This window comes from Bufo bufo, chromosome 1 (assembly GCF_905171765.1).
Source record: "Bufo bufo chromosome 1, aBufBuf1.1, whole genome shotgun sequence".
NCBI classification, from domain to species: domain Eukaryota; kingdom Metazoa; phylum Chordata; class Amphibia; order Anura; family Bufonidae; genus Bufo; species Bufo bufo.
In genome coordinates, this window is record NC_053389.1 from 236,330,109 (window position 1) to 236,357,822 (window position 27,714).

Sequence of the window (27,714 nt, forward strand, 5' to 3'; positions counted from 1 at the left end):
ATCAATAGAGACAAAAGACAGGATAAAGGATTCCTCTTTAATTCTCAGTCCACTTCAGGGTCCAAGGGTGGTCAACAATGACGTTTCTGTCCAGTGGGGGGGGGGGGGGGGGACTCTCTCTCTTCTCAGGCTTGGGAAAAAAATCTCATCAAGCCCGTGGATTCTTGGTATTATAAAAGACTGGTTTCGTCTACAGTTTGTTTCTCCCCCACTGGAAAGATTAAAGATTACAAATCTTATGCAAAATTCAACAAGAAACCTAGCACTAAAAGAAGAAGTTTTTTCCCTAGAAAAAGGTTCTAGTACCTGTTCCGGACTCAGAGAAAGGGAGGGGGTTTTATTTGTCCTTTTTTCTTGTACCCAAACCAGAAGGAGCATTCAGAATTATTATAATTCTGAGGGATTTACAGTGCTGCCCATAATTATTCATACCCCAGGCAAATTTTGACTTAAAGTTACTTTTATTCAACCAGCAAGTAATATTTTGACCTTTTGAAAAAGCTCATCTGGACAGAAGACAAAGAAGAAAACTTCTGGTCTTCTGTGTTATTGTCAGATGAAACACAAAAATTGAATTGTTTGGTCACAATGATGTTTCCTTCATTTGGTGTAAAAAAGGAGAAGCCTTCAACCCAAAGAACACCATCCCCACTGTCAAACATGGTGGTGGGAACCTAATGCTTTGGGGGTGTTTTTAAGCCAATGGACCAGGGAACCGAATCACAGTAAACGGCACAATGAAAAAAAGAGCAATACATGAGGATTCTCAACAACATCAGGCAGTCTGCAGAGAAACTTGGCCTTGGGCACCAGTGGACATTTCAGCATGACAATGACCCAAAACACACAGGAAAAGTGGTGAAGAAATAGTTAGCAGACAACAACATTAACGTTTTGGAGTGGCCCAGCCAGAGTCCAGACTTGAATCCAATTGAGAATCTGTGGAGGGAGCTAAAGATCATGTTGATGGCAAGAAGACCCTCCAACCTGAAAGATTTGGAGCTCATTGCTAAAGATGAATGGGCAAAAATACCTGTGGAGACGTGCAAAAAGCTGGTCTGCAATTATAGGAAGCGTTTGATTGCTGTAATAGCCAATAAAGGCTTTTCTATTGATTATTGAAAGGGGTATGAATGATTTTGGACTGGACACTTTTTGCTCAAATGTAAATAAAAGCTGAGAATAAAAAATTTTTTCCCCACAATAATGCCTCTTGTACATCGTCTTATCTTTTGGGAGACACCTATGTCATTGCCCATCAAAACAATTACTTGCTGGTTGAATAAAAGTAACTTTAACCCCTTAAGGACCCATGACGTACCGGTACGTCATGGCTTTAATTCGCGATTCCGGCGCCGCGGGGGTTAATCGGAACGGGATGCCGTAACAACGCAGGGGGGGTCATTTGACCCTCCCGTATCGACAATCGCAGAAAACCGCAGGTCAATTCAGACCTGCGGTTTGCTGCGCTTTTAGCCGATTCTGATCCCCCGCGGTCTCTATAAGTAAAATACAGTACAGTACAATATATATTGTACTGTACTGTATTATACAGACATCAGACCCACTGGATCTTCAAGAACCAAGTGGGTCTGGGTCAAAAAAATGTAAAAAAAAAGTGAAAAAAGTTAAGATTAAAAAAAACACTTATCACTGAATAAATAAAAAAATACACTACACATATTAGGTATCGCCGCGTCCGTAATGACCTGATCTATAAAACGGTCATGTTACTTTCCCCTCACACTACACATATTAGGTATCGCCGCACACTACACACTACACATGTTACATTTCCCCGCACACTACACATATTAGGTATCGCCGCGTCCGTAACGACCTGATCTATAAAACGGTCATGTTTATTACCCCGCAAGGTAATAAAAGTGATCAAAAAAGTCGCATGTATGCCAAAATAGTACCAATCATCTCATCCCGCAAAAATCATACCCTACCCAAGATAATCGCCCAAAAACTGAAAAAACTATGGCTCTTAGACTATGGAAACACTAAAACATGATTTTTTTTTGTTTCAAAAATGAAATCATTGTGTAAAACTTAAATAAATAAAAAAAAGTATACATATTAGGTATCGACACGTCCGTATCGACCGGCTCTATAAAAATATCACATGACCTAACCCCTCAGGTGACCACCGTAAAAAAATAAAAACGGTGTAAAAAAAGCCATTTTTTGTCATCTTACGTCACAAAAAGTGTAATAGCAAGCGATCAAAAAGTCATCACATCCCGCAAAAAATGAGACCCTACTTAAGATAATCGCCCAAAAACTGAAAAAACTATGGCTCTTAGACTATGGAGACACTAAAACATTTTTTTTGTTTTAAAAATGAAATCATTGTGTAAAACTTACATAAATAAAAAAAATTGTATACATATTAGGTATCGCCACGTCCGTGACAACCTGCTCTATAAAATTACCACATGATCTAACCTGTCAGATGAATGTTGTAAATAACAAAAAAAAAAAACGTGCTAAAAAATCTATTTCTTGTTACCTTGCCGCACAAAAAAGTGTAATATAGAGCAACCAAAAATCATATGTACCCTAAACTAGTACCAACAAAACTGCCACCCTATCCCGTAGTTTCCAAAATGGGGTCACTTTTTTGCCTTCCAAAAACCGTATGGCATTCCTTTCCTTCTGCACCCTGCCGTGTGCCCGTACAGCGGTTTATGACCACATATGGGGTGTTTCTGTAAACTAGAGAATCAGGGCCATAAATAATGAGTTTTGTTTGGCTGTTAACCCTTGCTTTGTAACTGGAAAAAAATTATTAAAATGGAAAATCTGCCAAAAAAAGTGAAATTTTGAAATTATATCTCTATTTACCATTAAATCTTGTGCAACACCTAAAGGGTTAACAAAGTTTGTAAAAATCAGTTTTGAATACCTTGAGGGGTGTAGTTTCTTAGATGGGGTCACTTTTATGGAGTTTCTACTCTAGGGGTGCATCAGGGGGGCTTCAAATGGGACATGGTGTCAAAAAACCAGTCCAGCAAAATCTGGCTTCCAAAAACCATACGGCGCACCTTTCCCTCTACGCCCTACTGTGTGCCCGTACAGTAGTTTACGGCAACATATGGGGTGTTTCTGTAAACAGCAGAGTCAGGGCAATAAAGATACAGTCTTGTTTGGCTGTTAACCCTTGCTTTGTTAGTGGAAAAAATGAGTTAAAATGGAAAATTAGGCAAAAAAAAATGAAATTCTCAAATTTCATCACCATTTGCCGATAACTCTTGTGCAACACCTAAAGGGTTAACGAAGTTTGTAAAATCAGTTTTGAATACCTTGAGGGGTGTAGTTTATAGAATGGGGTTTTTTGGGCAGTTTCTATTATGTAAGCCTCGCAAAGTGACTTCAGACCTGTAGTGGTCCCTAAAAATTTGGTTTTTGTAAATTTCTGAAAAATTTCAAGATTTGCTTCTAAACTTCTAAGCCTTGTAACATCCCCAAAAAATAAAATATCATTCCCAAAATGCTACAAACATGAAGTAGACATATGGGGAATGTAAAGTCATCCTAATTTTTGGGGGTATTACTATGTATTACAGAAGTAGAGAAACTGAAACTTTGAAAGTTGCTAATTTTTCAAAATTTTTGGTAAATATGGTATTTTTTTTATGCAAAAAAAATTAACTTTTTTGACCCAATTTTAGCAGTGTCATGAAGTACAATATGTGACGAAAAAACAATCTCAGAACGGCCTGGATAAGTCAAAGCGTTTTAAAGTTATCAGTGACACTGGTCAGATTTGCAAAAAAGTCCTTAAGGGGTTAAGTCAATTTGCCAGGGGTATGAATAATTATGGGCAGCACTGTAAATCAGTTCCTAAGATACAAAAAATTCTGAATGGAATCTATACAGTCTGCAATAAAACATCTATTCAAAGACCACCATAGATATAAAAGATGCCTATTACCACATCCCAATTCATGCAGATTTCCCAAAATATCTATCCATCATCTACTTCTGTTTGGAAGATCTCAGGCCCCCAGACTCTTTACAAAGGTAATGGCCCACATAATGGAAAGAGACATTTTGGTTATTCCTTATTTGGACGATCTAGTGATGGCAGAATCAGAAAACCTTTTAACCTCTCATATCCAAGAAGTATTGCAAATTTTGACAAAACTAGGACGGCAGATAAACTGGGGAAAGTCAAAACTGACCCCTTCCCAAAGTTGTGTATTTTTAGGACTGATTCTGGACTCAGTAAACCTTCCTTCCTTCCTTCCTCAGTAAACTTGTATCCTTCCTCAGCACAAGATATCCCGATTAAGAGAAGATGTGCAGTCCCTGGTTTCCTCAAAAGATCGAACCATCAGACAGGGAATGGCAGTATTAGGCAGAATGACCTCCACGTTACTCGCAATCAGTTGGGCCTAGTTTTACTCCAGAACACTTTAATGGCAGATTCTAAAGGTGTGGCAGGGATCACTATACTCATTGGATGCCCTGCTTCCTCTCACCCATTAGGTGATACAATCCTTAATCTGGTGGCTGGATCCTTCAAATCTGTCTCAGGAGCTCCCTTGCGATCTACAGGAGCAGATAACCATCACCACAGACACCAGTCCGACCAGGTAGGGAGCCTATTGTCAGTGGGGCGTTCCACAGGGGGTATGGAGCTCAACGGAGAGTCAGGACTCCCAGAACATGAGAGCTCAGAGCAGTTTTATTTGCCTTGGAGAATTCATACCCATAATACAAGGAAAGGGAATAAAAATCTTCTCAGACAATGCCATGGTGGTATCCTACCTAAGCTGTCAAGGAGGGACCAGATCAAGAAGTCTTCAACCAGATAATTCAGCTCTGGAGCCATCCACTAGTAGACCTATTCGCAAGCAGAGAAAACCAAAAATGCAACCTATTCTTTTCTCTAAAATCTGAAGATTCTCAGACAGGAATAGACTCCTTCCGTGGCCGAATCAGCTTCTGTATGCCTTCTCTCCGCTGAGGCTTCTTCCGAGAGTCTTACAAAAGCTGAGGCAGGAACAGACGAGGATCATTTTGATCGCCCCTTCTGGCCAAGGAGAACAAGGTTCACCTGGTTGAGAAAGCTTTCTCTAACAGATCCTTGGATTCTTCCGGACAGGCAGGATCTGTTGTTTCAGGGTCTTCTCTTCCATCCAGAAGTGAGAAACCTTCATCTAACAGCCTGGTATTTGAAAAGGAAATCCTAGAATGCAGAGGTCTATCTAAGGAAGTTGTATCTACCCTATTATCATGTAGAAAAAAAAGTAACCTCTACCATTTACCTCAGAATATGGAAGACTTTCTTAAACTTCTCTAAAAACCCAGTAGATCCCTTGAGTTATTCTTCTATGTGTAAAATATTAGATTTTTTACCAAGGGATCTCGATAAGAACCTAAGACCTAGCGCACTTAACCTCCCTGGCGGTATGATTATGTCAGGAATTTTGTTCCAAAAGCGGTACCATTTTTTTGCATGGAAATTTGGTGTTATGTATTGTAGGCCTGCAATTCTTAGTAATTACTTACTTAAACCTGACCAATAAAGACTCTAGTAGACCTCTCAGATGTGATAAAGTTCGAAAAAATAAAATCATGAGTTATAATCTAATAAATAATATAATTTTATTCAGTAATGTAATAAATAATGAAATTTGTCAAACAAAAGAAAATTCAGTAAACATCCTGGGTGTGGTAAATTTTGAAACATGGGACTGCACATAGACCAACGTCACAATCAGGGCAATGGAACCTGGTTTCCTTTCGGATTTTTTTTCCATTTCCATCTCGCTTTGAGCAGCAAACTACACACATCCTTGTAGGTGCTGCCTTTTTTGCGCTTGGCGGGATGTAATCCATAAAGTGACGACCAGTCAGCCTCTCTGGGTTTACAACGTCAACAGCGCGACGTCCAGATCTGTTCACGGCCACTGATGGCGTTTGGTAGTTCACAAAAATCTGCTCCGCCACCTTCCAGATGAAGTCAGAGTGAACAAGAGGCTTGTCACTCTTTCCTCTGTGCAGTATATAGGCATTCCACAGACATTGTTCCAGGAGATGCCTGAATATTTTTTTGTAGTATTTTTTTTGTTGCTTCCGCATAGCTGGATAGAATGTCATCGCCTGATCGGCTCTATCGACTCCTCCCATGGTGTTATTATAGTCGATCACAAGTTGTGGCTTTATGACATCTTTCCCACCTCTTGTGTGGACCGTGGTAGTGGAGGTGTTATGTACTGTACTCATTAGGCACACGTCTTTTTTGTCACGCCAACGCATTGCCATCATCTTTCCTTTCTGCCAGGCCACCATTTCTCCTGTTTTCAGTTTTTTCTTGGAAAACATACATGGCAGGCCACGTCGGTTGGCCCTAACGGTTCCATATGCGTCAGTCTTGTTTTTTAGTAGAAACTCGTACAGCTCAGGCGACGTGTAAAAGTTGTCTGTTGTCACACAATACCCCTGATTGAGCAATGGTTCAAGCAGTGAAAGGACTGATGACGTTGCCATCCCATAGCCACATACCTGGGGTTGAATTGTGTTCCTTTGCCGGTGTATATGATGGAATTCCATATATAGCCAGTTGTAGACTCGCAGAGCATATAGGATTTTATTCCAAACCGCGCTCTCTTGGATGCTATGTATTGAATCCAGCTGAGGCGTCCTTTGTAAGCCATCAGACTTTCATCAATGCTAATGTCTCTGTCTGGCACATAGGCCTGCTGGAAATTGGTTATGATCATTTGGAATACTTCCCAGATCTTCTTCAGTTTTGGCGCTGGATGTGTGGCTTCGTCAAATTCCTCATTGTTGGTGAAGTGCAAATTCTTCATTATGAGGGAAAATCGGTACTCGGACATGATGGTGCCAAAAAATGGGGTTGCCAGCAATTTATTGGTAGTCCAGTACCATTTCTGCAGGGGTTTCCCCACCACCCCCTGAAGAAGTATTAGCCCCAGAAATTTCCATATGTCCTCCTTACTCACCGGTTCCCATTTTCTGGTTCTGGAAAATCTGCTGACAATCTTTTCAATGACGTCATCCGTCAGAAATAATTTTAGGTACGCCAAAGGATCATTGTGATCAACGTCTACCTTCATCCCAGGCGATCCTGTAAACGGGAATCTTGGCGGTGGTACTGCATCCATACCGCAATCAATAGGGCACCAAGAGCGCACCTCACTGAGCTCAAGTGAAGATTCGTCGCTGTCGCCACTTCTCTGGTCAGAGTCGGATGACGAATCTTTCCACGAATCGCTATCGCTGTCGCTCAATTCTGCGAGGGGCTCTGTGTCGCTGTCGCTGTCAATTATCTGATCCAAACCCGCTTTGGTGATGCTAAAGTGACGCTTTGATGCCATGGTAAAAAATATATATTTTTTTTGCTTAGAAAAAACAGTTAAAAGGGCAGCCAGGGCAGTGTAGAATGATCAGATGTCAAATCTGTCAAATCTGAGGTGATAGTGTAATCTGACAGGATTCCACTGTATCACCTAACTTTATGTGTGTGTTTGACTTTTATACAATGTGTTTTTTTTTTTTTTTTGAATCTCCCGCCCAGTTCCGCCTCTGTGAGGCGCTGCGGCTCACAGAGACGAAACCAGGAAGAGAGATGAGACATCCGCCGGAGCTCTCTGGATCGCCGGGATTAGGTAAAGACACCCGCCGCTCCCTCTGCAATGTACCCCGAGCGTGACTCGGGGTTACCGCTTCTGGCAGCGAAAATTAACCCCGAGTCACGCTCGGGAATACCGTCAGGGAGGTTAAGGTGCAAGTTTCTGCCCCTAGTGCTTTTTTTTTTATTTCCCTATTGCCAATCATCCTTGGATTAGGAGATTCTTTAAAGCAATTAGTAGGATTAAACCTATGATCAGACCCTCAGTTCCCCCGTGGGATCTTAATCTAGTTTTGTCTAGAATGATGGAGCCTCCTTTTGAACCACTACAGGATTTGTCTATTAAAAATGTGTCGTTTGAAACCGTGTTTCTAGTGGCAATTACCTCTGCCAGGCGCGTGGGGGAGATTTCTGCCTTTTCAGCCTGTCTTCCTTATACTAACATCTTGGACGATAGAGTGCGCATTAAACCAGATCCTTCCTTTCTACCTAAAGTGGTCTCCCTGTTTCATAGAACCCAAGACATTGTTCTTCTATCCTTGTGTCAGTCCCCAAAGAATAAGAAAGAGAAGAGGCTCCATTATCTAGACGTGAAAAGATGCCTGTCTAAATACTTGAAAGTCACTAGTCAATGGAGAAAATCCTCTAGACTTTTTGTACAATTTGTGGGTAGAAACAGAGGTCTCAAAGCTTCTTCTAGAACACTATCTAGATGGATAGTGGGTGCTATTACCATAGCCTATTCCTCAGCAGGGGAAACTCCTCCTTGGGATTTGGTGCTCACTCAACCAGATCCATTTCTACCTCTTGGGCAGAGAGGGCTGATGCATCTCTAGAACAAATTTGTAGGGCTGCTACCTAGAAGTCTGTGACTACAGATTAGATTTATCAATAGAGGAATCTATGGCACACCAGCGTTTCTTTTTTAAGTGATGCTTTTAATATATAATGTACAATTACATAATTCTGTATTCATTCTTTATCCAGTCTTTGTAATATTATAGAGGGCCATATGATTAGTCCCAACATTTCGGTCGACAACCGACCTTTGTCAAGGGGTCTGTGGCCTCATGTAATGAATATTCTTGGCTGGATGCAGACGCTGTTTCAAGCTTGCTGTAGCCCCCCTAAGCTATTACTATTCTAGTCATCTCTCAAGGGTGCTGTCATGGGCGTAAGGGAAATTTAAGATTACACTTACCAGTAATCACTTTTCTATGAGCCCATGACAGCACCCGGGATTTATTCCCACCCTACCTTTCAGACTGTCAAAAAAAATAATTATATATATATATATATATATATATATATATACACACACTCACCTAAAGAATTATTAGGAACACCATACTAATACGGTGTTGGACCCCCTTTTGCCTTCAGAACTGCCTTAATTCTACGTGGTATTGATTCAACAAGGTGCTGATAGCATTCTTTAGAAATGTTGGCCCATATTGATAGGATAGCATCTTGCAGTTGATGGAGATTTAAGGGATGCACATCCAGGGCACGAAGCTCCCGTTCCACCACATCCCAAAGATGCTCTATTGGGTTGAGATCTGGTGACTGTGGGGGCCATTTTAGTACAGTGAACTCATTGTCATGTTCAAGAAACCAATTTGAAATGATTCGAGCTTTGTGACATGGTGCATTATCCTGCTGGAAGTAGCCATCAGAGGATGGATACATGTTCTCATTCTGTTTATGCCAAATTCAGACTCTACCATTTGAATGTCTCAACAGAAATCGAGACTCATCAGACCAGGCAACATTTTTCCAGTCTTCAACAGTCCAATTTTGGTGAGCTCGTGCAAATTGTAGCCTCTTTTTCCTATTTGTAGTGGAGATGAGTGGTACCCGGTGGGGTCTTCTGCTGTTGTAGCCCATCCGCCTCAAGGTTGTGCGTGTTGTGGCTTCACAAATGCTTTGCTGCATACTTCGGTTGTAACGAGTGGCTATTTCAGTCAACGTTGCTCTTCTATCAGCTTGAATCAGTTGGCCCATTCTCCTCTGACCTCTAGCATCCACAAGGCATTTTCGCCCACAGGACTGCCGCATACTGGATGTTTTTCCCTTTTCACACCATTCTTTGTAAACCCTAGAAATGGTTGTGCGTGAAAATCCCAGTAACTGAGCAGATTGTGAAATACTCAGACCGGCCTGTCTGGTACCAACAACCATGCCACGCTCAAAATTGCTTAAATCGCCTTTCTTTCCCATTCTGACATTCAGTTTGGAGTTCAGGAGATTGTCTTGACCAGGACCACCCCCCTAAATGCATTGAAGCAACTGCCATGTGATTGGTTGACTAGATAATTGCATTAATGAGAAATAGAACAGGTGTTCCTAATAATTCTTTAGGTGAGTGTATATATATATATAACAGTTTGTGTTAGATGTATTCTAGGACAAGTTTTCGCAATTAACTGGTGGTATAGGGGCAGGGCCCCTCCTTAAGAGCTCTCCACGAAAGTTCCTGTTTCCAGTCCTGGATGGAGGCGGTCTCTCAAGGGTGCTGTCATGGGCTCATGGAAAAGTGATTACTGGTAAGTGTAATCTTAATTTTTTTGCGATGCGGAGGCACAGACCGAAATGCCACAAAAGTGCTCTGTAGTGCTTCCGTGGCCTTCTGCTCTGTATCTTCCAGATTGCAGACCCCTTCAAGTGATTCGGCAGGCACACATTTGTATGCATGCGTTCTAATAGGTAAGGAAAGAGTTGAGCAAGCAGCATGTATTTCAGTGGATAGCCATGCGCAAGTGTTGCCATATATTGAAGCGGATATAAAGGCAGACCGTACACAAGGTTGATGGGACTACTACATATCAGTAATTCATAGTATATCCACTTGAGATGGGAATACCCTTTTAAATGCTATGTACACCTTCACGTACAATGCAGGCAGTTTGGTGCCATTCAGACTAAGGGTACAACTACGCAGTGACACTGGTTTCGGCAAAGATAACACAGGAGCGGTGAGCCAGTGCTGCTGGATTTTTGGGTGACTTGTGCTCCGATCCCATTCATTTCCATTGGATCACTGCTACTCTGCGATCCTGACTGTGACCAGTGTAGCCATACCCTCAAATATGCCAGACTGCTCACTCTCTAGTTCTTCAAAGATAATTTAGGAAAGCAGAGCTTAGAAGTTTTTTTTTTTTCTGCTCAAATAGTGTTTGACTACTTGCTGCTATTTATTTAATAATTATAATTTTTTTTTTTTTGCATGGTTTAAATTTTCATATATAGAAGAATCTACCCCACTTGGATGTCACTTCCTCTATAGAGCAGTATGGTAAAAATAAATTACTACAAAAAAACTCAATTAAAAAGCCACATAAAAACACATGTAAGGACACTTGCTTTTTTTTAAGCAGGACAACAACAAAAAAAAAGGGGGGGAAGAAAGCATCCACAGTCAGCCCTGAGGACATATGAAGGACCGCAGGGGCTGTCTGTTCTCTGTCCTAGAGACACATGAACTAGCATACAGGAGTGCACTAATACAAGTCTGAAATAAAAAGGTCTAGCATAGTACCAACACAGTGCAGTTGTGACACAGCCCTTTGAGCTGCAGTGGGCTCAATTAATTCTGACCGAACTGTTCGGTCAGTTTGTATTGTTAATGGCTGCATGGTATTGCATGCGCCGCTCACCCCTTAGGCCTCATTCACACATACGCGGACTACGGTCCGTGAGTGCACGAGTGCACGGCGTCATTGGTTGCTATTACGCCGTGTGCTTTGTGCCACTGTACAGTAATACACTGGTATGATCTATACTAGTGTATTACTGTACAGCGGCGGCGGCACAGCGCATGGCGTCATAGCAACCAATGATGCCGTGCACTCAGCAGGGCAGCAGGCCGGGTTTTTTTCATGGACCGTGGTCCACGTATGTGTGAATGAGGCCTTTAAAGTGGTGGCACATCTCAGCTAACCCCTTTAACAATACAGACCGACTAAACAGTGGGGTCATAATTAGTTTAATTAGAGCCTGCTGCGGCTCGTACAGCTGTGTGGCACTCGAAAGCAGGGTGTGGTTGCCACTTAGGGTTTTCACTATTATTGATAGTGATGAGGGAGTTTATTTGGAATGGTAGGAATTCTAGGATAAGGAAGGACATTTTGCAGTTACCAATTAAAGAGGGGGGAATGGCAGTTCCAAATTGGTATTTATACTTTCTGGTGGCACAATTTTGGTTTGTGGCTGGGGATAATATAGCACCTATTTTGAGATGGCACTTGGAGAATTTGGGGTTGAAAGATTATTACTTTAAGGTGATGGTAGTATTAGAATCTGGAATATTGGAGAGCACAAACACTAACTATTATATTTTCAGTTTAATGGATCACGTTTGGAGAGAAATTAAAATAATTATGGAAATTAAAAGATATATAGATTTCACTCCTATTTGGTTTAATTTAAAAGAAATTCAGAGAATAAAGCAGCATGTAAATTGGGAGAATAGGGGGGTTTATTTTTTTGTCACAATTGTTTGATGGAGAGGTGTTTAAAGATTTTCAGACATTGAGAAAATAATTTGTGTTTTCGAATAGAGAGTTTTAAATATCTACAATTAAGAGAGGCAATTACAATTAAGTAGACTTTCAGAGGTATAAAAAAAAGCACCTATAGAAAATATCAATCAGCTTTTGGATAATAGGAAAGAAAAAGGGAGTATTTCAAGAAGATACAGATTATTGTTAAAAATTAATCAGAGTAAGATTGAGTTATTGGCTAAAGAGAGATGGAAGAAAGATATTGATGGTTTATCGGGGGGGGGGGGGGGGGGGCAGGGGATATATTAAGAAATAGGTCTCTGGTCTCTATGAGGGCCTCCCAATTTTTTTTTTATTCATAGGCTGTACTATTCCCCACTGTTACAAGGATGGGTCTGAAATCCACTGATGAATGTCCTAGATGTGGTATGGAACAAGCTGGTCTTTTTCATTTAGTGTGGAGATGCCCCAAACTTTTCCATTATTGGACTGGGATAGCGGATGTTATTAAAAAAAATTATGGGAGTACAAATAGAAAAATATCCCGTGGCCTGTATTCTAGGAGGTACAATACAGCTGTCGATCTCAAAAATAGATGAGAAGGTACTTTGTAAACTCTTGTTCCAAGCACGACTTATTATAGTTAAAGGGCTTCTGTCACCTGTCACCCCACTAAACTCATTATTTTTTTTGGGGTACTTATAATCCCTATCCTGCAATATAGCTATACATTATTTTATTAATCATTTTCGTTCTGTAGATATGCCAAAAAATGTACTTTTATAATATGCTAATTACCTGACTACCAGCAAGTAGGGCGTCTACTTGCTGGTAGCAGCCGCAAAAAAACGCCCCCCTCCTCTTGTTGATTGACAGGGCCAGCTGCGATCTCCTCCTCTGGTCGGCCCTGTCAGCATTTCAAAAATCGCGCGCCTGTGTTCATTCGGCGCAGGCGCTCTGAGATAAGGAGGCTTGCCTCCTCAGCACTCCCTCAGTGCGCCTGCGCCGATGACTTCTTCTCTTTTTATACCCATTTTTATGCCAGAATTGCAGAGAAATTTTGGAGCAAAATGGTGTGTTGTAGCCCCCATCCCCTTTTTGCTAAGTGCCGTGTCACCTCTTGTCGAGCATGTTGGAAAAAATGTAGACATTGTAAATCTTGGCCAATGTGTATAGATGAGACCTTCTCACGATGCAATGATTATGCTTTATTAGACATTTCTCATTAAGCACAATCCAGTAAATCTGCCCTGGTGTGTGAGCTGCGTAATGTAAGGCACAAAAATATTTTCTTTCCCATTCTGTTCCTCCCCAGTGTAAGTATCACTGAGTAACCTAACCTTCAGTGAGGTGATGCTGCTCTTTTCTTTGAGGTGCTAGGACCCTGGGCTGTCCTCGTAATATCGCTGCTTCATTGCCCGGTACTTGCGCAGATAATATAACGCTTCCACCTCTTTAATGACAAATTCCCCCCGAGCGATGAGCTCCCGGATCTTCTCAGGGTCGCTGACGTCTTTATTCTTCATGAAGGCTTTCTTCAACCGTTCCTTGAAGAAAACTTCGCCTTTTGGGTATTCCCGTCCCAAGAAGAGAAGCTGAAAAGAAGAGAAGGATGAATGATTTGCTGAAAAATGAGGTGTCGGCACCTAAGTCTTCAGCTGTTTCTCTTCCTGATGGGTGACCACACTGAATGTCACCCAAAAACCCTGAATTGTTCTGTAGTTACAAAACACTGTAAATGAACCACGGACTGGGAGAAGGCTCTGAGAGTGAATATAGACTAGTTTGTGAACCAGAAGGCTCAGGATGAAAAGAGCTATAGATCCCTCCCAGATAGGAAGTGTTGCACTGTATATATCTGAAGAGCAAACTAAGAAAAGTTGTGATTCTGGGGGGGGCTTACATTCTTGTACAGCTTCACGACCTCTCCTCGCAATGGACTGGCCATCCTACAGGATAAATCGCTCTGATCAGCACATCACGGGGAGCATAGCTGCAAGGAAACAGATAGATATAAGTAGTGTGCTCAAAGTGTACATACACTACATTACTTATCCTGTACTGTCCCTGATTTAGGCCAGCCATGCATACAAGATAGCTGCCAGCTGAACCCTTGACAGCTATCATTTCTGATACCCACGTAAACATATCTGCTCACCTAGGCAGAGCAAACGTGTTTTCAGTAAGAAGAGAAAGCCACTGGAAGACTCCTCTGACATCTCCCCCGACATCTGGGCACAGTCGGGAATCCCCCCTATGCATTACATGGTCGGCCGGTTACACCACAATACAGGATGTAACTCAGGATCAGTACAGGGTAAGAGGGGTGGCAGTATACAGCATGTGACCGCTGCAGCTAATCAATTTCCTTAGCATTAGACCAGTACTTAGCTGCAGCGGTCATGTGCTGTATCCTGGCACATCCCTGCAGCAGCAGAAGGGACAGATCAGTGCCACAGACAACAGCGCTGAAGAAAGGGGTGACTATAAGGTCGTTTTTTTTATTTTAGGCTATCTTAAACAACCCCTTTAATTAATAATAACATTTATTTATATAGCGCCACCATATTCCGCAGCGCTTTACAAATTCATAGAGTTCATGTACGAAACAAAACTTAACTGGCTAATATGCAACTGAAACACTAGGAGTCAGGGCCCTGCTCGCAAGAGCTTACAATCTATGAGGAACTGGGGGTGACACATAAGGTAGTTGATTGTGATAAGTAGGATTTGAGCCATTATTGAACTGACAGGAGTGGTGCCGGCCGATTTGCTTCGGGTTTGGGACACTTTAATTCAGTGTATGTATTGTCCATGAGGACAGAGGAGTCGGCCATTGCCACATAGCTCTGGCAGCAGCTTATAACACGCTTGATCCTTCTTTCCCTCAGCATCATTGGTCTGGGGAAAAATAAAGGAGGCTCCGTACACATGAGACAGTAGAATGGTCCTGGGAAAATTGCCAAGTTCGGCTGATTTTGCCTTGATACAAATACTGATAGTAAGACAAAACCAAGAATGGAACCTACAGAGAAAACATGGGGTCATTTATCAAACTGGTGTAAAGTAGAACTGGCTTAGTCGCCCATAGCAACCAATCAGATTCCTCCTTTCATTTTCCAAAGGAGCTGACAAAGATGAAAGGTGGAATGCGGTTGGTTGCTAGGGGCGACTAAGCCAGCTCTACTTTACACCAGTGTGATAAATGACCCCAATAATGGACATATTTGTAACTTCCATGTTTTGGAACAACTATTGGTTTTGCCTTACAAATACTGATGAAAAACACTGACCAAATACTAAATCAGAGCGCTGGATCAAGTTTCCTTACGCAAAGATTCGGGTTTATTGAAAGCACTGCAAACCGTCCCTTAAATGGGACCTAAGCCTTTAGTGATACCATGACGGTGTAGCAGGATCCATACTCTGAGAAGCGCTGCTGCGCAACCATGGTTTCAACAAAGGTTTAGGACCCCTTTAAGGGCAAATCCACAGGGGACATAAACTGCAAAATCTGAACCAGTGCCAAGTGGTTTTGGCCGCAGGATTTACCCTATGCACTGTAACAGGTGAAATCCATTGTGGAAGTTGCTGTTACTGTAACCCTAAATCGCCCTCACTGATATACATGGCGCCTGCTATCACATGAATAATACTCCAATCATGGCCACAACGCATATGGCGGTGGAAAAGGAATGGTACAAAAGTAATATGTTTTCCTCTAGAGAATTTTCCTGTGATTTCTATGAACTCCTTGCAGGCTGAGTGACCAGGAATGATGAGAAATGCATATAAAATCCTGCCCCTTCCACTTCTTGGTTACTATGGCGACACCGATGGTAGCATCGATAGAGCAGTGGTGAAACTATAACTCCCAGCATGCCCAGACAGTTTGTTGCTAGCAAAGTGAGGGTCGCCGATATGGAGTGAAGCTTTGGGGCCTTGTGGAGGGGTCAGGATTTGGGGTTGGAGTCTTTCGCTAGCAATCCCCTGTACTGACCTCCAAACCACTTCCGGCAACAAGGAGGCGCCTTCTCATGACGTCACCAGACGTGCCGCGCTCCCAGAAGTCTCCGCGGTTTCTATGGCAACGGAGACGCTGCGCCTGGATTGAAGCGAGACAACATGGTGAGACGAGAGAGGGGATTTGAATGGGATGTGAGGGGGATTTATTAATGAGAAGGGTCGGTCATAGTCCGCGGTCCCTCGGGTATTGGGGGGCATTAATCTGGTGGGCGAGAGGGGTAGGTTTGAGGAGTGTCAGTCACAGTCCTGGGAACACTCACGTACTGAGAGTTATATTAGAGGGATCGATGACATAGGAGGAGTTATTATTAATCAGGAGAGTGCAAGTTATGGTTTGGGGAAGCACTTGGTGGGGGATATTAATGGGGGGCAGTGGTATTAAAGAGTATTTTTCAATGGGGTATCTCGGGGGGGGGGGGGGGGGGCAGTTTTGAGGACTAATTACACGTTTTATTAATGGACTGTTAGTATGTGGGGATTGTCACAGTGTGGAGGGTCTCTCAGATGATAGTGCCATGGTCTGGGTCTCTCATCTAGGAGTAATTCTTAAAGGGGTTGTCTCACTTTAGTAAATGGCATTTATCATGTAGAGAAAGTTAATACAAGGCACTTACTGATGTATTGTGATTGTCCATATTGCCTCCTTTGCTGGCTGGATTCATTATTCCGTCACATTATACATGGCTCGTTTCCATGGTTACGACCACCCTGCAATCCATCAGTGGTGGTCATGCTTGCCCACTATAGGAGAAAGTGCAGGCCTCTCCGGTGGCTGATACCATGGGAGCATGCATAAGTATGAATGTCCATTAGCTTGCATCCCAGCCACCTCGGATCTGCCCTGCAGCTGTAACCCCTGGATATGAGCAAAGGAGGCAACATGGACAATAGCAATACATTAATAAGTGCCTTGTACTAACTCCTTTAATGATGACGTCAGGATAAATCTGGGAGGGGAATCTTATTATAGGGGAGGAGTAAGGTCTCTGATTACAGGGACTGCTAGCCTGAGTGACTGAGAGGCGTCACATGGCCCTGGTTATGGCCACATAGTGCCTCTCTATCATTAGTTGCCATATTAAATAGCACCTTCCATGTTTCTGTACAAAGAGCGTTTTATATAGGAGTCTAAATAAGTCCCGTCCTCAGATTTTATATAAATAAAAAATACCTGGAAAATGCTGATAAGGGCCCCCATAAAGTGTGTGTACCAACAATCACCGTTCAAGAGAGTTATCTGATGTGTGATTATGACTGTGGGGGTCCGAGGGTCCGGACTCTCGCCACTCTCTCTTATCACTCTTATGTCCTATGGATGTGCTATTAAAGTCTAGTAAGGTTGATACTTTGTTTCTGCTGCAGACTTAGGGTCCTACTTCTCATTGATTATATCTTTGTACTTTCTCCAACGATCTGTAGAAAAAGAACAGAAAGGCAAGTAACTAGAGAGCTGGGGTGTGAGGTGACCTGCGATGTCCAGTATTTACTATACTACTATATCATAGCTCTGAGGTGGAGGAGCCCTTTAAGAGTCAGTAATAGTAGAAATAGATAGATCATATTTACAGCCTGATTAGTGTGAATGAATACAACAGAGCAGCAGTCTGGTATCAGACCCAGTAATGTGCACCAGGCCAGGGTATAAATATCATAGCCCTTCTGGCTGCTTTGATCCCCATAAAGGATGGGTATCCATTTCAGAGGACCGCATCGTCTCCCCCCCCAAAAGGAGGATGAATATGGGCCCTATCCATGTCCCCTTTAGAGGCTGATCAATTACTGATTTCTCCTGCCTGACCTGTCCCGCGGTCCCAGAGACTCCTCTGAATCTCGCTTCCCTACTGATGCTAAAGTATTAGATAATAGAATGGGAGGAACAGACCAGGGGTCCAGTGCAGGGGTGCTTCATTATGAAATTGCTCCATGATGTTAGATCCCCCCTTCCATTGCATTTTCTAAGTGGCTAAAATGCTTCCTTTACCTCTATCATTTATGTATTTGTAATGGTGAAGAATATGTCATCGTATAGACCAGTGATCAGCAACATTTGACACTCCATCCGCTGTGAAACTACAACTCCCAGCAAGCAATCATGCTCGGCTGTTCTTCTAAATCCCACAGAAGTGAATGAAGCATTCTGGGAGTTGTAGTTTCTAAACAGCTGGAGTGCCGGAGGTTGCCGACCCCTGATATAGACCATAGTTCACCGTGTTACATTCCTGATCTCAGTCGTACGTTATTACCTTCTGCCTGTCCACTAATTACTACCCTGCACTCAGCAGGATAACAAGAAGTACATACATGGGAGAGAATGTGAAATCAGACTGCACAAGGTCTGTTTGTAGTCTGTTACCATAGAAACACACACATCTCCCTTGTATGGGATATTAACGATTGCAAAAATGTATTAGAAATGTGTACCAGACATATTACAGTAGAATGAAATTCCTTTAATCCAACACCAATGGGCCACAGGTGATGGATTATCACACCGTCATAGAAAAGGCTATTCAACTCTATGAAGCCCAAGATAAAATGTCCCTGTATTTTATAACCATTGTTTCTCTCTTCTCAGTCTTCTGCTTTTATGACTATTTTGCAATTTTAGGTCAGAATATCCAGATTATCGGATTCTGGAGTGAAGAAGTTCTACAGTATTGGCTTTAGCACCATTATAAGAGATTATTATCACAACCCACATTTCTTTCATCATTTCAGTCATCAAAAGGGACGTCGGCCGCTTCTCGAAAGAAAGGAAAAGTCAGCAAAGCGGAAAAACTGCGACTGCAGAAAGAGGAGGAGGAGCGAAGGCAGAGAGAAGAAGGTCAGTGGTCATCATGCATCCAGGGGGCTCTTGGGTGGTCTACCTCTGTGTGCATTCCTACTAAATGACCTGATTTAACTCTTAAAGGAATTTTCCACTTTGTTTATACACTGCTTCATGGTGTCCTGGTGTTTACATTAGGCCTCATGCACACGACCGTGCCGTTTTTTGCGGTCCGCAAACCGCGTATCTGCAAAAAACGGAAGCCGCCCGCGTTGCCTTCCACAATTTACGGAACCGGCGCCGGCAATATAAATGCCTATTCTTGTCCGCAAAGCGCGGACAAGAATAGGACATGTTATATTTTTTTAGCGGGGCCGCGGAACGGATCCACGGATGCGGACAGCACACGGAGCGCTGTCTGCATCTTTTGCGGCCCCATTGAAGTGAAAGGGTCCGCATCCGAGCCGCCAAAACGGCGGCTCGGATGCAGACCCAAACAACGGTCGTGTGCATGAGGCCTAAAGCTGCAGGTAAAGGATGCATCCAGCGGTCAGGATAATCACACGGAAAGCTCACAAGTCAGTCATAGCGTGACTGTATGATTTTAGCAGTATTTCTGGATGATGCTTTGCTTGCATACCTACTGAACTCTACACTAATCACTCCTTAATGCTATACGATTTATACATTGTAACAAACTATCAGCTGTGAAAAAATTATGTCTTCAGGCTCTGGATGTAAATGAGAATGTTCCAATTCACTGACTGAAAGCAGAGCTGGCAAGGAATTGAAAACACCAAGGGAGAGCTTTATCAAGTGTGTGCTACATAGGTCTTGATATTCCCTGTCAGGGCATGCGCCTAATTTATGATGAGGAGCAGCAGAAATGAGTTGCATTCTCAGGCAGTCCATACTGTAGATTGCAGTCTTCATTTTCACCAGAAAAATGATGTAAAAGAAGATCAATGTGCCAGGCCCAATGGTCCCGCCCTATTCTTGCCCTCACCATGCCCATGCAAAAACTCCTCTTGCAACTACATTTTATCACAGTGCCATTTAAAAAGTCTGCAACTTTTCTCCACCAGAAAACTGGCATTAGGCAGATAATAAATCCCCCTTAATAAAACGTTTGCATAATGGCTGTGCTTAGTTGTAAAATTACAACTGTGAAGGAACAGGTCATTTTTTAGGTTTCCCTAATGTTTTTTCCAGCCATATTATTCCCTGTTTCAGCTGCACAGCTAGATGCATTTCTCTCACAAGCAGGGAGTATCTCCCTTCTTTTGAATCTGCCAGAACTGTGCTGCTGTGCCGTCTGTTCCCTTACTTCCTACTGTTTGAGCTCCCAGAACAGATAAGGAGGGAGAGATCATACTTACAGACGCCGGGAGCAGTGTAGAAGCAGTTCTTTTATCAGGCTCATGATCTCAGCTAGCTCTGACACCCCCCCTTCCCCACACTTCCTCTCAGCCGTCTTCTGTGTCTCTGTTACCAGGGCTGGATCTTGCCTGACAAAAGGCAGTGGACTACAAGTTAGGTGGACTTGAGACCCAGTGGCCATGACTGCTATTTACACCGTTCTCTATTAAATGATATGAAATTGTGTGAAAGTCCAGTGACTCCCTTTAAGCTTCATTTATAGAAGAGTAGAAGACCCCTTAGCAAAATTTGGATTTAACCATTTCCTTCCCATGTCTTTGTGTTCTCTAGAAGAAGCTCGGTTTCTTAATGAGCAGATTGAAGCAGCTCGTTTGGAGAAAGAGCGACTAGAAAGAGAAGAGCTTGAGCGTCTGGAAGCAAAGGTGAGGCCCAGATCCTTATCCTGAGCTAAAAAGTCTGTAAGGGTACATTCACAAAACAGTGAAAAACGGCCATGGGATGGCCTTTTTTTCTTTACGGCCGTCAGGCATCTGTTTTAAGAACCACTGCAGTCTGTGGTTCTATTTTATTAAAAAGGACATGTCCTATTTTGTCTGTTATCTCCGTCGGACAGCCCCATACAATTGAAGGGGACTGTTTTTAATGGCGTTTTTTTTTTTTTTTCAAAAAGGCATCCGTGAAAAAAGCAGCTGTTAAAAATGGACTGTTTTGCTGTTTTTAATGCCAGTTTTTTTCAGGACCCGAGAACCTTTAAGCTTATAATAGTGCAGGAGTGTTATAGGAGGAGCGGCTGATATCAGTCACAAGTAGATATATATGTTCTAGAGATATTTTTTTTTAGAACTGGACATATGTGACATAAAGTAGTAATCATGGGGGTCTGGGAAGATTCTTCAGTCATCCCATTGTAGAACACTACAGTCAGTACAGTCTGAAATGGCTGATAACAGGAAACAATAGATTATATTCACTTGTCCTACAATCCGCCTCTCCTACAGTCTCCATCTCCCTGAAATGATAACAAAGAGCAATAGACTCTGTGCGCTTCCACTTTAGGTGTTGTGTCCCTTTAAAATGTAAAGCGTTCCCATCCTTGTTCCCTCATTGTAACAGAGACTAGAACACCGTGAGGAGGAGCTGGGAGAATATCGAGTGCTGGTCGATGAAAAACTGGAAGCTGCAGCTCGGTGGAAGAAAGACCTTCGGATACGAGCGAAGGTCTGAGTATGATCCAAAGGATACATCTTACAGCTGTTTTGGGTGCACACGAGCTGTGCTATCTTATTGACTGTCTGCTCCAAATTACAAAGTGTTCGTTTTAGGGTTGTTGCGGGTATCGAAATTTCGATACCCAATCGATACTTTTGTCCATTTCCATTTTTTCGATACTGGGCTGCGCAGTCTAGTGTCTCTGAACATGAGAGCGCTGCTGTCAGCGCACGCCATGTTCCCTCAGCAGCACGGGGGGGAAGGAAGCAATCCTCCCTCCCCCCTGTGCTGCCACTGCCACCAATGAGAAGAGAGGGGCGGAGGAGGGGCGGGCGCACTGCGCCACCAATGATAGAACTTTTTCTACACAGAGCGGCGCCCCAGCGATGTCCCAGCACTTACCATTATTCCTGGGTGCTGCTCCGTTCGCCCGCAGTGCCCCATTACTGTCTCCTCTCCTGCTCCATATGCTAATTATTATCGGAGCAATGGGGAGGAGACATCAGCTTCTCTAGTGGGCGTTCCTTCTCCCTGCTCTGCGATTGGACAGCGCTACAGCCAGGGAGAAGGAACGCCCACTAGAGAAGCTGATGTCTCCTCCCCATTGCTCCGATAGTAATTAGCATATGGAGCAGGAGACAGTAATGGGGCACTGCGGGCGAACGGAGCGGAGAGTGCTGGGACATCGCTGGCCGCCGCTCTGTGTAGCCTAATACTTAAAGTCTGGACCCAGGAAAAGTAGACTTTAACACATAATACAGGAGGCGGGTGCCGGCAGCAGAATCGCATTGCCGGCACCCTGCCCCTGACAGGGAGCTGCGATCAGCGGCAGTTAACCCCTCAGGTGCGGCACCTGAGGGGTTAACTGCCGCTGATCTGCCAGTACCCGCCTCCTGTATTAAGGGGTAATTATCACTGGTGGCGCAGTGCGCCCCCCCCCCCCCCCTCAACCCGCCACCCCATTAAAATCATTGGTGGCACAGTGCGCCGGCCCCTCTCAACCCCCCCAGTATTAAAATCATTGGTGGCAGTGGCCACAGGGTCCCCTCCCCTCCCCCTCATTGGTGGTGCAGTGGCAGCTTCTGATCGGAGCCCCAGCTGTGTAATCCTAGGGCTCCGATCGGTTACCATGGCAGCCAGGACGCTACTGAAGCCCTGGCTGCCATGGTAACATCCCTGATGCTGTGTGCACAGAGCAGCAGGGACAGTGTGAAGTCCTATTCACCCTGATAGAGCTCTATCAGGGTGAATAGGACAAGGGATGAAAAAAATCCCAGGTTCTAGCCCCTAAGGGGGGGAAATAGTTATTAAATAAAAAGTGTAAAAAAAAAAACCCCCACCAGAATATTAAGTATGAATCACCCCCTTTCCCAATTTCACATATAAAATGTATAAATAATAAACATATTACATATCGCCACGTCAGAAAAGTCCAAACTATTAAAATATAAAAAAAATCTATGCGGTGAATGCCGGAACAGAAAAAATAAATAAAAACTGCGCGATTCGCCATTTTTTAAAATGCGGAATGCACATGGCTTTATTAGTTTCTTTTTTTCGTGTGGTATCGAATGGTATCGAGTATCGCAATACTTTTTCATGGTATCGAAACAGAATCAAAAATTTGGTATCGCAACAACTCTAGTTAGTTTATCGTGCATGGAAGGACCACACTGATACCAAGTATCAAAGCAGAACTCATTTATTAGGCCTCATGCACACGACCGTGCCGTTTTTTGCGATCCGCAAACCACGCAAAAAACGGAAGCCGCCCGTGTGCCTTCCGCAATTTGCGGAACGGAACGCGCGGCCCATTGTAGACATGCCTATTCTTGTCCGCAAAACGGACAAGAATAGGACATGTTATATTTTTTTTGCGGGGCCTCGGAATGGAGCAACGGATGCGGACAGCACACGGAGTGCTGTGCGCATCTTTTGCAGCCCCATTGAAGTGAATGGTTCCACATCCGAGCCGCAAAAACTGCGGCTCGGATGCAGACCTGAAAAACGGTTGTGTGCATGAGGCCTTACAGGAAGTTAAGCAGCTTTTATATCATCAGAGAGGGCATTCCTCTACTGAGGCTCACGCCATTGTTTCATTGGCTAAAATACAAAAACAAGAAAAGAGATAACACTTGGCATCTGCGCATTGTGCATTATTTTACAAACCTTGGTATGTAAACTATGTAAATATCTAGGTGCCAGCGCCATATTGTAATGGCTTCACATTAATATCATGACATCCTCAACACAACCGGTCCATTGTGCTCAAAATCTACAACCCTGACAATCTGGGTTATCAGATGTAAATAGAAAAATAAGATGAAATGGTCTTGTTGCTTTCCTAAAACACTGCTGCCATCAAAATGGGGCGCAGACACCCGGCCTTATTTCTGCCTCCTCGAGGCTTAGGGAGGGAAGCTTTTGGGCTGTAGAGAGCACGTCCCATCCAGGAGGCACTTTCCTATGTGTTGTAGAAGTGGTGCTAGTGTCCCGTTCTGCATCTTGTAGTGTTGTGTGGTCACCACCAGGGGGAGACATAGCAGCAAAAAAGTCTAAGTGCAGCAGTGACAAATACTGTATATGGGGTGGTATGGTAGCTTGAGTGCCGAGCAGAGATCGTAACCCCCCTGCCTTCCTAACTCTCAATGATCTCTGTTCTTTCCACTAATTGTCTGCTGTGACATTCGCAGTGGGATCGTTACATGCTCTGCGATGGAAGCCCTGATCCTACAATACCCCAGGAGATCAACACGTTCATGAGTCTGTGGAGTGAGGAAGCTGATGAGGATGTTCAGTCCGTGCTCAATAAAAGCAGCCTGGTTCTGAGTGTGAGTTTACAGCTCGGTTGCATTTTGTATAATGTTTTATACCAGCATTCTGTATAAGAGGCTTCTGTAAATGGCACTTGCACCCTGTATGGATGCTTTGGGAGTTCCCTGCAGTCCTGTGACCCTATTGATGAGCGCATGCTAGACAGTGTATGGTTATGCTGTTCCTTAGCCGCTTAAAGGGGGTTGTCCAGATTATTTATTTTTTTAGTTTGCCCCCCAGTATCCCTCTGCCAACTTCCACACGAATGGGCTCACATGCGCCTCTGCAGCAGATGACTGGCAGTGATGTGCAGGGGCGTAGCTATAGGGGAAGCAGGGGAAGCAGCAGCTTTGGGGCCCTGACCCAGAAGGGGTCCATCCAGGAGGAGGAGGAGGACTAAAGGATTTGGTCCGGGCCCCCTCAACAGTATTACACTATGAAATTATATACAGTGACACTATAGACAGTGTAGAAAACGGATGGAACAGCTGCCAGCCCTGGTCTGAGAGAGCGATCTTTACTAGCCACAGGAATGAGGGCGCCATGAAAGGAATGGGTCGCTAAAAAATTACTGTGGGATGGAGCCCCATTCAAAAATTTGCTGTGGGGCCCAGTCATTGACTGGTGATGTGTGCATAAGTTGACAGGCGAGTAACGAACGTCGGGTAACCCTTTAAGGACTGGACATATTTTGTGCCTTGTGTACCATAATTAATCATCATAACTTTATTTTTCCATGAATGTAGTCATATGAGTTCTTGTTTTAATGTGGGACAATTTAGAGCAGATGCCTATGAAAAGTCTGCTGTAGTAATCACGTGTACAGTTTCTGAGTCCGTCTGATCACCACGATATACATGTATGGCACGGTCCCTTAACCCTTAGGATACCGGAGGTGTTTTTGTTTTTGCGTTTTTATTTTTCTTCCCTATCTTCCTTGAGCCATAACCTTTTAATATTTCCGTTCACATAGCTGTATGAGGGCTTATTTTATGCGGGACAAATTGTACTTTCTAATGCCACCATTAACTATGGCATACATTGTAGTGGGAAGCGGTAAAAAAATTCCAAATTCGGTGGAATTGGAAAAAAAAATACGCAATTCCTCCACAGTTTTATGGGTTTTGTTCACACAGCGTTCCGTTTGCGGCAATACTGACCTGTGCCCTTCATTCTTTGGGTCAGCACGATTACAATGATACCCCGTATGTATAGGTTTTTTATGTCTAAATAGTGTAAAAATTAATTTAGACTTTGAAAAAAAATAGTTTTTTTACATCACCATATTCTGATCCGCATAACTTTTTTATAGTTATATCTACTGAGCTGTGTGGGGGCTCATTTTTTGTGGGACAATCTGTAGTTTTTATTGATACCATTTTGGAGTGTGTGTGACTTTTTGATCACATTTTATTACTTTTTTGGGGGTAAGAGAAGCAATGAAAAAATGGCAAATTGGCCATTTTGACTCTTTTTTTCTGTTACGCCATTCGCCGTATTGGAAAAATATTTTTATATTTTAATAGTACGGGCATTTTTGGATGTGGTGATGTTTATATTTTTTGTTATTAAGGTTTTTTTTCATACAGAAAGTGGGGTGATTTAAACTTTTTTATATATTTATATTTTTATATATATTTTTAACTTTTTTTTTAAACTGGACTTATTATTGAGAATTGCTCATTTCTAATGTTGGCCTGCCATCTGGTGGCCAAAATAAGAATTGCAGTTTGAATGTTCTCAGCCTCTTCAGCGAGGCTGAGCCCATTCAAACCAATTACCGTACCGGCATCCCCATTGGCCGCAGGGGATGCTGGTAGGATGCCCAGAAGCGCTCTCGCTTCCTGGTTTTTGCGCATTTAGATGCCGTGATCACACTTGATCACGCCATCTAAAGCCTTTAATTACCGCGATCAGAATTATTGATGCCCGCTGCTCGTGCGAGCGGGCGCCATGTTTGCCTATCGCTCCAGCGTTGTACATGGTAGGGAAAGGGTTAAGTTTAAAGGGGGTTGTCTCTCTTTAGCAAATAGCATTTATCATGTAGAGGAAGTTAGTACAAGCCACTTACTAATGTACTGTGATTGTCCATGTTGCCTCCTTTGCTGGCTGGATTTATTTTTCCATCACATTATCCACTGCTCGTTCCATGGTTACGACCACCCTACAATCCAGCAGCAGTGCCTGTACCTGCACACTGTAAAAAAAAAAAGCACTAGTTTATGTGTGGTGCCACAGTCCCGGCCACCAGAGACACTGGTGCTTTTTCCTATAATTTGCAAGCAAGGCCACCACCGATGGATTGCAGGGTGGTCATAACCCCTGGAAACGAGCAGTGTATAATGTGATGAAAAAATGAATCCAGAAAGCAAAGAAGGCAATATGGACAATCACAATATATTAGTAAGTGCCTTGTCTTAACTTCCTTTACATAATAAATGCTATCTGCTGAAGTGAGACAACCTCTTTACATGAATGATAAGGTGTGCAAAGGGTTAATATATAAATGTCAGTAAACTGATTTCTTGTGACTTTGTAGCTGATTGAGGAGCTGGAATTCCTTCTACTTGACACTCCACCGGATGAACTGGGCGAAGCTGAAGCCGCCCAGTACACACAGACTATCCGACTGCTGCAGGCGCTACTGCAGCGCAAATTTGATGAGGCCACAGAGCATCTCCTGAAGGTAACCATCGTCCAGGGCTGAACCCAAAGTAAAAAATGATAACGTGGTGACATTATGGGGAGCACTAGTCTCTTGCTGTTCATCTCAGGATTAGGCCTCAAGCACATGGCTGTGTCCGTATTTCAGATTTGCAAAATATGGATACCTTCCATGTGCACTCTGCGTTTTTCTCACTCCCATCAATAGAAAGGAATATTCTCATCTGCTATATGCAAAACAATAGCACATATTCCAAACTTTGCAGAACAGCCACACAGATCTGCAAAAAATACGGATATGTACATGATCCCATAGAAATGAATGGGTCAGTGTGCTAGCCACATTTAGGCTATATGCACACGACCGTGTCGTTTTTTGCGGTCCACAAACCGCGGATACGCAAAAAACAGAAGCCGCCCGTGTGCCTTCCGCAATTTGCGGAACGGAACGGGCAGCCCATTGTAGAAATGCCTATTCTTGTCCACAAAACGGACAAGAATAGGACATGTTATATTTTTTTTGTGGGGCCACGGAACGGAGCAACGGATGCGGACAGCACACGGAGTGCTGTCCGCATCTTTTGCGGCCCTATTGAAGTGAATGGGTCCGCATCCGAGCCACAAAAACTGCAGCTCGGATGCGGACCAGAACTACGGTCGTGTGCATGAGGCCTTATTGCGGATGAAGAATATGGTCGTGTGCATGAGGCCTTACAGTCCATGTTTGGCTTGTACTGCAG

General features: G+C 43.3%; 2 protein-coding genes across 2 annotated transcripts in view; one reads left to right on the forward strand and one right to left on the reverse strand.

Annotated features, from left to right (window-relative positions):
* Positions 1 to 13,332: 13,332 nt before the first annotated feature.
* ETFRF1 (electron transfer flavoprotein regulatory factor 1) lies at positions 13,333 to 16,189 on the reverse strand. The gene is made up of 3 exons (XM_040437480.1): positions 16,115 to 16,189; positions 14,018 to 14,107; positions 13,333 to 13,709 (listed from the first exon to the last, which is right to left on the reverse strand). Exons 2-3 carry the CDS (start codon positions 14,060 to 14,062, stop codon positions 13,491 to 13,493), a joined length of 264 nt encoding a protein of 87 aa, XP_040293414.1. The 5' UTR covers positions 14,063 to 14,107; positions 16,115 to 16,189; the 3' UTR covers positions 13,333 to 13,490.
* An 18-nt stretch (positions 16,190 to 16,207) lies between these two features.
* Positions 16,208 to 27,714, forward strand: part of DNAI7 (dynein axonemal intermediate chain 7) — a 28,989-nt gene continuing 17,482 nt past the window's right edge. The window contains exons 1-6 of the mRNA XM_040437489.1: positions 16,208 to 16,242; positions 18,859 to 18,964; positions 20,618 to 20,709; positions 21,401 to 21,505; positions 24,190 to 24,327; positions 26,850 to 26,996. Of these exons, the coding sequence (XP_040293423.1) occupies positions 16,240 to 16,242; positions 18,859 to 18,964; positions 20,618 to 20,709; positions 21,401 to 21,505; positions 24,190 to 24,327; positions 26,850 to 26,996 (591 nt within the window). The 5' untranslated portion in view covers positions 16,208 to 16,239. The remainder of the gene's footprint in view (positions 16,243 to 18,858; positions 18,965 to 20,617; positions 20,710 to 21,400; positions 21,506 to 24,189; positions 24,328 to 26,849; positions 26,997 to 27,714) is intronic.

Excerpts from the sequence above, each read along its gene's own strand:
- ETFRF1 (XM_040437480.1), bottom strand. The coding sequence starts at position 14,062 with ATGGCCAGTCCATTGCGAGGAGAGGTCGTGAAGCTGTACAAGAAT. Across the intron at positions 13,710-14,017 it reads TCGTGAAGCTGTACAAGAAT|CTTCTCTTCTTGGGACGGGA; the intron begins GTAAGCCCCCCC and ends TCTTCTTTTCAG.